The sequence below is a fragment of the Dermochelys coriacea genome, chromosome 3 (genome assembly GCF_009764565.3).
Source record: "Dermochelys coriacea isolate rDerCor1 chromosome 3, rDerCor1.pri.v4, whole genome shotgun sequence".
Classification (NCBI taxonomy): domain Eukaryota; kingdom Metazoa; phylum Chordata; order Testudines; family Dermochelyidae; genus Dermochelys; species Dermochelys coriacea.
The window spans coordinates 179,044,315-179,057,140 of NC_050070.1; the positions used below are offsets into that span (position 1 = coordinate 179,044,315).

At 38.7% G+C, this 12,826-nt stretch overlaps 1 protein-coding gene across 3 annotated transcripts in view; it reads left to right on the top strand.

The window, feature by feature from the left end:
* The window catches only part of MSH2 (mutS homolog 2), a 94,437-nt gene that overhangs the window by 69,781 nt on the left and 11,830 nt on the right, over positions 1 to 12,826 (top strand). For 2 of the 3 annotated variants that reach the window (XM_043511901.1, XM_038396906.2), the window contains exons 10-14: positions 1,633 to 1,783; positions 5,262 to 5,359; positions 7,920 to 8,165; positions 10,407 to 10,611; positions 11,000 to 11,247. In XM_043511901.1, coding sequence (XP_043367836.1) covers positions 1,633 to 1,783; positions 5,262 to 5,359; positions 7,920 to 8,165; positions 10,407 to 10,611; positions 11,000 to 11,247 — 948 coding nt within the window. Of the gene's footprint in view, positions 1 to 1,632; positions 1,784 to 5,261; positions 5,360 to 7,919; positions 8,166 to 10,406; positions 10,612 to 10,999; positions 11,248 to 11,358; positions 11,472 to 12,826 lie in introns of all 3 variants that reach the window. The other variant, XM_043511902.1, reaches the window with a different exon arrangement.

Below are 12,826 nucleotides of genomic sequence, written 5' to 3' on the forward strand. Positions count from 1 at the left end.
ATGTGTATTCAAATATTCTTATGGGTGGGCATTCTGGAAATGCCCATTTCTGTGGTATGAAGGTGCATATAAAATGGAATACAGAATTCTATTAAGCAGAATTAAACATTTAAAGACTACAATTTCTTGTGTGGTACAGTCAATGCAAATCTCACATTGATCAGTAATTTACATGATCTCTTTTAATGAAAATAAAGTGGTAAGAAACTGACAAAATAAATTAATCTAAATTAGTTTTATATTTACATCATGGTTTTGCTCATGTGTCCTTGCTTTTTCTTCTTCTTCTGGAGGTTCCAGATGTACCCTACACACACACTGCTATCAGAATATTCAGTTTTTCTTTATAAATCATCTAGTTAGTTGACTACTTGAGTGAATGAAAGTCTGCTTAGTTTGTTGTTTTTCAAAAATGGTGCTAAACTTATTTCTGGCTACTTTGATTGGTTTTTGGGACACAAGTAAACCAAACTTGTTTTTACTTTGTGCTTCTAAACAAAATATCTGGATGAAAGGGAGTAAAAGACTTGATAGGACTGGAACTGGGGTTTCCACCTCCAGAAGCATGTATCAATTGAGATAAGCAGTTCTTTTAATACAAATGAGCGTAGCTCTGTATGAGGAGTTCTCAAACTTCATTGCACTGTGACCCCTTTCCGAGAACAAAAATTACTACAGAACCCTATGAGGGGGAACTGAAGTCTGAGCCCGCCTGAGCCCCACCCCCTTGGGCGGAGAGGGTGCAAAGCCAAAACCCAAGGGCTTCAGTCCTAGGCAGGGGGCCTGTAACCTGAGCCCCACCACCTAGTGCTGAAGCCCTCAGGCTTCGGCTTTGGCCTCAGGCAGTGAGGCTCAGACTTCGGCTTCAGCACCAGGCCCCAGCATGTCTAAGCCAGCCCTGGCAACCCCATTCAAATGGGTTCCCGACCCACAGCTTGAGAACTGCTGTTCTATATTGATAGTTATATAGACAATACTTGTAATTTGCTTTGTACACATCATATTAAGTTTTAGCTGAATATGGAGGGAGAAGGAGGAGTGAGAAAAATTATTGTTCTTAATTGCTGAGGATAGGACAAGAAGCAATGGGCTTAAATTGCAGCCAGGGAGGTTTAGGTTGGACATTAGGGAAAAACTTCCTGACTGTCAGGGTGGTTAAGCGCTGGAATAATTTGCCTTGGGAGGTTGTGGAATCTCCATCTTTGGGGAATTTTTAAGAGCAGGTTGGACAAACACCTGTCAGGGATGGTCTAAATAATACTTAGTCCTGCCATGAGTGCAGGGGACTGGACTCAAAGACCTCTTGAGATCCCTTCCAGTCCTATGATTCTATGATGTGATGCTTATTTTGTATCCAGCAGCAGGATGGAGCTTTGAGTTAGATAAATGTGCCATTTGATGGTTTACTGAATTAATGGTGGAGGTGAGCAATACATTTCCGAATAAAGCTCAGAAATTTCCTATCTGTAGCACCAAAAACAAGAACATTAAACATGGTGTGCCCAGTATCATTTAAAGGCAACCCAGCTGACAGGCAGTATTCAGAGAATAGGGATAATATGGTGATGTGTATTTCTAATGGTGAAATCATTCATTTCTCTTTTCTTTCCCCACCTTCCTCCTATTGAAAAGGCTTGGAAGCTGGCAAGAACATCAAACTGGACTCCAATTCACAGTTAGGACATTACTTCCGAATTACCTGCCGGGAAGAAAAAGTCCTCCGGAACAACGCAAAATATAAAATCTTAGATACCCAGAAGAATGGTGTGAAATTCACAAACAGGTATTTGGCAGACATAATTAATCTTTTCAGTTATTTGCTTTGAGATGCTAATTCATCCCTTTTTGTGTAGACCTATGGGGGTTGTCTTTCAGAAAAATACTGTTCACATATTACTTCTGGGGGAATTCTGCACCACTATGCAATGCAGAATTTTGCATTAACGTGCATGCAGAATTTCCTCCCCCCTCTGCGCCCCAGAAATGGGTTGCAGTCCTGCTAGCCACCACTAGGGGCAGCTGGACCTGGCAGAGTCTAGCTCGCACATAGATGACACGGCTGGGGGGGAGAGGGGGCGGGGGGTAGAGGGTTCCTGGCAGCTGCAGTTCCAAGCACGCCCTGAGGGAAGGAGACGGTGTGCAAGCCCGGGACCCAGCATCAGGCTGTTTCTCCCTCTGTATCCCTGGGCTCTGGGCGGGAGAGGGGGCAGGTGTCTGCGCTCTGGGGGGGAGGGAGTGTGGATATCTGGGCAAAGCGGGGCCCTGTGGCTGGGCTCGGGGGGGAGAGGGTACAGGTATCTGGGCCAGGGGGCGAGACTGGGCTCAGGGGTGGGGGGGGGAATGGGTTTGGGTGTATTGGCTGGGGGGGGCACTGTGGCTGGATGGGGGGGGTTGTGGCTGTCTAGCCCCTCATCTGGGCTCTGGATGATGGGGGAATGGGGAAGAGAAACAGGAACTGGGTTGTCATAGGGGTTTCTTTAACTCTCTACTCCTGGGGGAATTTTTGCGTGTCTGTATTGTTACGGACATACTTGCTGACAGGTATTTTGAAATAAATTACCAAAGTAATTGAAACTGGTGTAATTATGTAATGTTGTTTTGACAACATCTGCAGAATTTTTAATTTTTTGGTGCAGAATGCCCCCAGGAGTAGCGTGTTTACATATTGAATTGCTTGAGTTCCCCCTCTTCTGTGTAATTATTCTGCTCACAGACTGAAATGTTGTTGAGATAGGCATGAGGGAAGGGAGTGCTGGTGCAGGCCTGACTGTCGCTACCACACTTCTAGCATTCCCCCTGTATCTTGCCAAATATTTTTGCTGCTTTGATTTCAGTCCATTTCTGTTGGATGATTTGGCTGCAATTGTCCATTGTGACAGTTACAGTGAAGGCATTCTTGCAGGCTGTTGTAGAAAACAGCAGATTCTAGTTATCCCTGAATTTTATGTGCAGCTATTTGAGATAATCCTTTCTGTCCTCAAGTATATTTTGCTTAATTAATTTTTCTTGCGTCTTGGCCTTTCCAAATATGCTGGCTTAGTTTGTTTTGTACATTTGTGTAGATGATCAAAACAAGAATGAGGAAATAAACATTAATTTGATTGAAAGATTACAATGTTCTTCAAAACATCCTAAAATGTAAAGCAGTGATCTTTTGTGCTCTTAGTTGTTCTAAATCTTGTTTCACTTCACAATCCAAAATCGATGTTAAATACTGTTAATCAGCTATTGAAGATGCTAAATTTAACAAGGGAAAACATCCTCATATAGGATTTATATTTATAAGTAAGCCAAAGAATCCCTTAGAAAAACTGAACTTTTTTTTGTAACATTATTTTTGAGCATAAAGGCACCCAAAATAGACTGAGTTGACAGTCATGGAACTGAATCTCCTCTATTCATAGAATAGGCACAATCGCAGTGTATGCTTTCCTATACGGCCCCATAGAACCTAACCTGGAGAGCGGAGATTAAAGGGTAGTTTAGAGTTGTATGTAGATATACATTTGTTTGAACAGTGTCTTGAACATCATGTTGTGAAGCTGCTTGGAGTGGCTCAGGAACCATGAGCACCAACCTCAGGGCAGACTGTTAAGGAGGAGGGCACACATCCCAAATTGGTTGAGAGTTCTATACTTAGATTTCACCAACTAAGTACCAAGTGTGAATTCCTCAGGCACTGCAGTAGCCTTAACATGGAGACAGACTGTTCCCTTAGGTGCTCCAGTCCATCTTGCCACCCAGATAAGCTTGCTGTTGTGATAGATGGTCCCTTATATCAAAGAGTCAAATATCCAGGTTACTGTCAGTCCCAAAGGACCAGTCACTTACCCCAGGTCAGTTGCACTTTAGGTCCTACTCCAAGGATGACAATTGTAGCTAATTCTGTAATAAATTAACTAAAAATGTATTAACTAAGAAAAAGAAAAGTTATTTACAAGGTTAGAGCAAGTAAAAATACCCTTTGGAACCTAAGATTAACTCATTTGTGTGTGTATTGGAAGCTGCTATAATATGCAAGCTCTATAAGTCCTCTAGGGTTAACCCAGGCCAAGCACTGGGGATGCCTTGTGTATGCTTAGAAATCTTGCACCTTCCAAGTCCAGGCAGTGAAGAGATGCGGTTTGTTCCTGTCAGGGATTTTTATTCCCTTCCCACAGAGTTCAAGCTGATCTGACAAGTCCCCATGCACATCTCCTCTTCATAGGTGTGGGGGGGAGCAATCAATGAAGTCTTGTCCTTTGATGTTCCACAATGATTTGTCTGGTGTCTGTGGGCCTTCTTTTGTTGGACAGGAATAATATTTCCTGTGGTGAACTAGTATTTAGCACATGCTAGTGCTTCTCTCTTGACCCTGGGGGTTTACAGTTTCAGAGCAAACACATAAATATTACCTTATAACTTGGGATGCAGATATGTGAGATTACTGCCTGCATCAATTTACAAGCATCTCATAGTCTAACACTAAACATGTTTTCATAAACCTAATACCTGTTGTAACAATGCTAACACACAAGTGAGCCAGACTGGTTTCCAGCTATGCGTTTGTCAATGTTCAGTTGAAGCCTAGGGGCCTTGGAATGAGCTGTCTCCTGATCTGCTAGCATCACACATCCATCTAAACCCACCTTATTTGAAGACTATGAATTGTTCATAATGCGCAGTAGCTACTTGAGACTTTATGAATGAAAAAGGTAGACTTCTCATAGTATACACTGCTTTCTTCAAGTGTGCACAGCTCTAATATGGATCTCTGTATGTGTTTGGACAAATCAGTTTGCTCAGTGTCAGGTTTTCCCCCCATCAGATCTTCCACGCATCACAGTTCATTATAGGGTAGCCAAAGTTCAGCTCTGCTTCTGTTCTTTTAAAAAATAAATCCATTCTCTCTCTCTCTCTCTCTCTCTCTCTCTCTCTCTCTCTCTCACACACACACACACACACACACACACACACACACACACACACACACACACACACAGTGCTAGATTTTCAAAATAGCAGTGTACAGACCCATTAAACTACTGCTTAGGGTCACAGCAGTGATCTTCTGTTGGACTGTAGTCTAAACTCTAATCCATTTGGTCAGACCAACATAACCTTAGATGTTCTGCATCTTGATTTTTGGATTGTCCTCCCCAAGTTGAACACCCAGGACAATACCTTGCTGTTAACTGAAAAAACAAAACGTGATGTATTGTAGCAAACGGTAGTACAGACTGAGAGAACATCAACTTGAAATATTGTGATTTTGTTCACAGTAAATTGAGCTCCTTCAATGAAGACTATGTAAGAAGCAGAGAAGAGTATGAAGAGGCTCAGGAAGCCATTGTTAAAGAAATCATTAACATTGCTTCAGGTAACTATGGCTCTGTTAACAAATGAAATGAGCTGAAATGTTTGGAGAACTTACTATAGTTTTTCTTTGTTCCTGTATACGCAATGATCTCTTGTTTGCAGTTGGTTTCAAGCATGAATCCCTTAACTCCCAAATTGTTTGAAAATGGATTGGTCACCTATTCAGGTAGCCAAAATGTTTAACATTCCTGGATGAAGAGTTATAACTTGCCTGGAAGCATAGTTTCATGCAAAGCAATTCTTAAATCTTTAGAGGATAAATTAAAAAGCTCGTGAACATAAATCCCAAATCTAGTGGGGGAAGAAAAAAATGCCGCTAAGCAAGCTTTATTTAAATGAGCCACTAGCCTAGTAAGGAAAGAGCTGAGAGTTCTGCATCTTTAAGCCAAAGAATAGTGAAGAAAATTGTAGAAAGCAATATAGTATAAGTGTTCTGTGTCTTTTATGAATACTTTCTTGACAGCTTTAAGTCGATCAAAGAAATGCTGGTAGTAATTATTTATGTGAAGCACTGCTCCTAAGAACTGGCTGTGCAGTGGGTTTTGAATAATAACTGGTAAACTTGCAAAAAGGGAGAGAGTAACCAGGAAAAAAGCTGCTGATAGGAGGCAAAAACGTTAGGTGCAGAGGGAGGGATAATCAATTAGCATTGCAGCACGTGCGTGTGTTCCTCACGCTGTGTAGAACTACAGTAGGGGCATGTGTGTGTCGCAACCGTCACGTACTTGAGACCACTCTGTTGCAGCAGCAGCCTTGTCCTAATGTTTTTTCTGTCTGTCACTTGGTCTCTCATCGCAAATATATTTTGGGAATAAACAGTTAAGCACAGATATGATGCTGAAAAAGAAATGGAAATTACTTCAAGATTTCTCATTCTGCCACATAAACTGTTCCAGATTATAGGAACTATAGGTCCTATTCTGTATCTGGGTACCATAATTAAAGAAATACAAAATGTTTAGAAGACGGTTGAATCTCTTACTCTCCACTGAAGTTTTATATTACATTTTGTTTACTTATATCTGGAGTTAAAGGCAGCAAAATCTCCCATAATTTTTTTGCATAAAGCTTGTTTAACTCTTATTCTCAATTTCTGTTGTATTCATTTGCTTGACTATAGTTAGTTGCAGTGACCACTTGCATACACTACTACGGTATAGAATTCACTAATACATTGCAAAGCCAGCATTAGTTTGGTTTGATCGGATCGTATTTTCATAGTTTGCAACATGCAGTAGCTATTAGTTATGTCTTTTGCTTTAATATACATTGTGCAGCTGCATGAAAGCAAATTAGGAGGTTGGTAAAAATGGCATCTTCTACAATAAACATCCAGCAGTCATAAAAATAGGTTTCTCTTGACTCATTTGAAGACTTCACTGGTGTGTTAACACAAGCCCACAGATGTATAATCCTATATTTAAACATAATTTTTCTGTGCTCCTTCAGTGGAGGCAATACAATAAAGAACCTTTCTACAGTCTGGATTGAGTATACAATTCTTAACTGGAATTGATCTTTTTTTATAAAAAAAAAAAAAAAAGCCTTCATGCTGTTTTGTACTCTGCTGTTCAATGAGATGTCAGTGAAGCTAGTTAAAATCCAGTGAGAGAGTTCTAATTTCCCAGCGAAGACTGCCTGGTAGAATTTTCTGGAATGAATTTTTTTTTTGCACTGCACTAGTCGCTTCTTTTGACATGTTATACCACTTGTAAATATTAAAGTAATTACAGGTTTGTAGTTCAATCACTATAAACACCCCCAACAAACATTTAATGCTATTAACACAGGTTATAGAATTTAAATAACTACACAGTATGTGCTCTCACTTGACCTTGTTTTCATGACACATCCAAATAGTGGTCATCAGAGATTGTGTGGGAGGAAAAGATTTCCAGCTACATTGTCATTCTGACCATCTATTTTTCCATATTAAAATAAGCCTCCCCCCTTCTCTAATGCCAGTAAGAGGCAACTAGTAATGGGCATGCCTCCTCCCTATTATAGATTGAGAGCATCATCTCTTTGTGGCCCAAGTGGAGGAATCACATGATGACGTCTTAACTCTCACTTCAGATATGGTGTGTGGTGATCTGTCACTTAAGCAGCCGAGTCTGTTTTACACATTTGTATTATCACATACTATTCATTCAATTCAGATTTGTCACTATCATCTGCAATAGGTGGTCTGCAAAATGAATGGAGTTGTTTATGAAAAACATCTTCATTATTGGTTTCCATGTTTGCTTTAAAGCAAAATTTAATTAAAAAAACATGGATTTTGTGACCAGATCATAGTAATTGAGTGGAAAGTATATGAAAGATATGTTGAACTCTGATTTGAGATTTTCCATGCAGTTTTATTGTAAGTTGCAGTCTTTTGTTTTTCATAGTGTCTACAAAATGCTGTGTGCCGCACAAACACAAAAGGAGGGACATGCCTGCCCTAAAGAACTTACCCTATTTTAGTTCAAATTTGTTAAAAGTTTCCCTGTTTTTTATTTCTATTAATATAAATTCAGTACAGTTAAAGATGAATTGTTCTGCTTTTCTTAAAACAGGATATGTAGAGCCAATACAGACAATGAATGATGTGATAGCTCAGTTAGATGCTGTCGTCAGTTTTGCTCATGTATCAAATGGAGCACCTGTGCCGTACGTACGTCCAGTCATTCTGGAAAAGGGACAAGGAAGGATTGTGCTGAAAGGTTCTAGACACCCTTGCATTGAAGTTCAAGATGACATAGCATTTATCCCCAATGATGTTAACTTTGAGAAGGGCAAGCAGATGTTCCATATTATTACTGGTAAAAACTAATTTATATGCAATATATTTCGTTTTCATTTAAACTCAAGAAGCAGTGTCAATTTTGAAGTATTTCTTGTGGAAGATGTTTTTAAAAAAGTCTGTCAAAACCATTCAGTGCTTTATAGGTGGGGGGGGGCAAGGGGGGAAAGAGACTATGTAGTAATTTACTTGTACCAGTGTTGGCATTTGGGGTAGGTTTTGAAAAAAAAGATGAGACTGGCTTTCATAAGCCAGTTTCAGCACCGCTTTATTTTTGTGATAGTTATGGTTAATAAGCATGTGTTTTAAAACAAAAAGTGGCCATGATGTACTTATAAAATGTTTCCTTCTGTGCTGGGTACTTCATACACACGGACTCACCAGTCTTCAAAATGACTAGTCAGCATGATTGTAAGTAGAGCTGTGCTTGTGGGAATGCTGGTCATGGCATTTGGGGTCTGGTGACATTTAAACAGGATTGTTAGGGTAGAGGAGAGAGAGGTCATACAAGATATTTATAAATAAATACTAGAACCTTAGTAAATTCCATAGCACTTTAAAAGATGACAGTGTACGTGTTCACGATTTCTGTGGAGTTGCCATACACGTGAGTCAGTGTTATAACTTAACAGTTAGGAGAATGTTAAATTTCTCTGTTAAAATAACATACAGTGGACTACTTTAAAAGGTAGTATGACTTCTTAAATTAGTGATATAATAAACTCTTGTTTTGGTAACAAATTGTAAGGTGAAATCATTCTTAACACCAACAGCATGATTGGTTTCAGAGTAGCAGCTGTGTTAGTCTGTATTCGCAAAAAGAAAAGGAGTACTTGTGGCACCTTAGAGTAACAAATTTATTTGAGCATAAGCTTTCGTGAGCTACAATTGCCACTGTACATACATGGAGGAAACTGTGGTTTCTGCCTTGTAAGATCCCAGGATCTAACTTGAAATGCATCATAATTCATTGCATTATATTGCCATTCTTGATATGATAATTAGATAGGCCATTCTACTTGAAAATTTTGTCTGCAGTCCTTGTTCAGAAGTTATTGCTAATGTGACTTATCAGTGGAGATGTATAAACGTCACATTAATAGTGTAAGTGCGGATTACTTTACAGGAGCAATATATTTTAATATGTCCAATACACAGTGTAGTTTCTATACAGTGTATAGATGTGTAGTTTGTCTAAAAAGTACTTACACTGTATATATGTACATTTCCTGTAAAAGTTCATCTTTAATATAAATAATCTGCTATACCTTCATACTCTTCTGTTACCAGAGTGGATAAAAATTGATGGTTTAAAAAGTGTGTGTGTGAGGGGGGAGAAGAATGTAAATTAAACACTTATATTTTTAAAATCTGTTTAAATTTGAAATTGACAACCGAAAAGTTTAAGGCCTAAACTTACTATAATCTCTTACAATCACGCACATAAAGAAATGCTGCAGCAATGAGCCCTTCTCAAATTTTGGTTTGTTTGTCTAGCAGGCGCAGAGAATGTTTTTCTTCATTTGGAGGAGTTAATTCAAAGATGAGAAACAGACTGGATGTTGAAAAATCAGGAGAGCCTGTTTTCCTCTTCCTCTACTAATAAAAATTAGGTGGGGGAGGATGAGGTCTGTTAATTCTGAAAACTTGAAGGACATGGAGCCAGATTTTCAAAGGGGGTGTGTGTGTGTGTGCGCGTGCACCTAAAGATGCAGATAGGTGTCTAGTAGGATTTTCAAAAGCTCTGGAGCAAGTTAGATGACCAGAAACAATCGCCAATTCACTAACTACAATTGATGTTTCCTTTGTTTAATAAATCACTTTTTAAAATAGTTTTATATGGAGCAGATTGTGGAGGAAGTACTTGATCTTGTAACTTAAAACAGACTGCATTCATTGTTGAAAGGAAACACTATCAAGACTGATGAGCATAAAATTAAACCCTTCTACCTTTGCTTTAGTTTACAGGTATGTACATGTGCTTCAGATTGTTGCTCATATTTTTGAGAAGTTGGGTTAAAAAAAAAATCTTTAGGAAGAGCTGCAGTCAAGTATTTGCAGTTGCAAGCAAGTCCATCCATGAAGCTGTGCTACTTGTTGCAGCTGTTGGTTATATAGGGAGGAAGAAGTTTTTAAAATGTCAATTTTAGGTTAAATTTAGCTTCAGACCCATTAAGCTTAAGAATCCCTTAAAGCTATACATAATGTACCAAGGAGAGGAAGCTAACTTATTAATTTCTTGTCAAAATTCATTTCTTAGGCCCTAACATGGGAGGGAAATCAACATACATTCGCCAGGCTGGAGTGATAGTTCTTATGGCCCAAATTGGGTGCTTTGTACCATGTGACTCAGCGGAAGTGACTATTGTGGATTGTATCCTGGCTCGGGTAGGAGCAGGAGACAGTCAGTTGAAAGGTGTCTCAACTTTCATGGCGGAAATGTTAGAAACTGCTTCAATTCTTCGGTAAGAGCTGTACCTGCGTTGTTTCATCTAAGCAGGAGGAGGCTACTTTAAAGGATTTCTTTATATTGTACCATTTTTGTTTCTATTACTTAGAAAATATGTAACTTATCGCCAGAGATACTGGTGTTCCTAGATAAGGACAGCCTAAGTGTTTTACTTAATGAGTGCTCATCTTCATTCACACATTGTCATGTGAGTCTGATAAACATGTCTCTTGAGAGATGAAATATGAAACATGAGAAATAATCTCATTTCTTTTTGTGTGTGTGTGTGTGTGTGTGTGTGTGTGTGTGTGTGTGTGTGTACAGTTTGCACTTGGCATTAGACTAAATTTTGAATTTCAGAGCACTTACACTACCTAAACTTTGAAAAAATGTTTTTATTTTAGGACAGCATCTGAAAACTCCTTAATAATCATTGACGAGTTGGGAAGAGGAACTTCAACATATGATGGATTTGGGTTGGCATGGGCTATTTCAGAATATATCGCCAGCAAAATTTGTGCCTTCTGTATGTTTGCCACGCATTTTCATGAACTGACAGCACTTGCTAACCAAGTGCCAACTGTGAATAATTTACATGTTACAGCACTTACCACTGATGAGATGCTGACTATGCTTTATCGTGTCAAGAAAGGTGAGATCTTTTAAATGCTGAACAAGATAAAACTATCAGGTGCCATGGGAGAAGAAAAGGGAGCTTTTCCTGCAAAAAGACGTGAAACTACCTTTCCTATTTTGATACTAGGTCTCAAGCTGTTCTTAGCCATCACTAATGATTTGGTCCATTTCTCTCTGAAATCGGATACCTACAGAGAGCTGCATCTCTGGGTGAATGCAGATGAAAATCAGTATATTTTGGTAATGAAATTAGTTGTTTTCTGATCCCCAGACATAGTTCTACAACACAAATTAAAGCTTTTTGTCTTGTTTTTAATATTGGATTATCAAAAGGAGAAACCGTACCCAAATAATTTCACAGCTCTGCATTTTTCTAATTAACATACTACCTATAACTACTCTGGCATATTTCATGCCTTATAATTTTGTTTTAGAGCAAAAAATTAGAACCTATTTCTACAGGGAGTATTAGAGTTTAGCAGAACAGTTCAGTAAGATAGTAAAAAGAAATAAAACCGTAAGCTCCGGATACATATATCTTAATTAACAAATGGTTCAATGTGTGGAGGCGTATTCACTGAAGATATTGGCTAACTTATTTCTGCAACAATTCATATCTAGTAAAAAGGTTTTGCCCTTTTTAAAAGGAACTGGCAAATGAAGTTGCAAGCCCAAAAGCAAGGATTTTTAATGAATTCATAAACTCAGGTACTGTATCACTGGAGAATGCAAATATAGTACCTATATTTAAGAAAGGAGAAAAAAATTAATTCAGGAAACTACAGGACTAAAAGTTTCACCTCAATTGTATGCAAGGCCTTAAAACAAATTTTGAAAGAGAAAAGTAATTGAAGACCTACAGCTAAACAGTAATTGAGGTAAAATACAACATGGTTTTTATTAAAGGTAGATTGTGGCCAACCAACCTGATCTTTCTTTGAGAAGATAACTGATTTTCTAGACAAAGGAAATGCAGTAGATTGAATCTACCTGGATTTCAGTAAAGCATCTGATAGTTCCATAATTAAAATGAATGTGAGAATCAAAAGAGGAGTAAGGAAATGGTTAAAGGGGAGACTACAATGGGTCCTGCTGAAAGGTGAACTGTCAGGCTGAAGAGAGATTACTAATGGAGTTCCTCAAGAATCAGTCTTGGCACCAATCTTCTTTAATATTTTCACTTATGATCTTAGCATAAGAAGTAGGAATGTGCTAATATAATTTGCACATGACACAGAGTTGGAAGGTATTGCCAATACGGAGGAGGACCACACAATATCCTCCAATGAGATTTGGATGACCTTGAAAACTGGAGCAATAGATATGGGATAAACTTTAATAGTTCAGAGTGCAAGGTCATGCACTTAGGGACTAACAACAAGAATTTTTGCTATAAACTAGACTTATCAGTTGGAAACAACACAGGCGAAGACAGACCTGGGTGTACTGGTAAATCACAGCTGTGAAAAAGGCTAATATAATCCTAAAATGCATCAGGCGAGGTATTTCCAGTAGAGAGAGGGAAGCGTTATTATCATTGTAGAAGGTATTGATAAGACCTCATGTGGAATAATGTGTGCAGTTCTGTTCTCCAT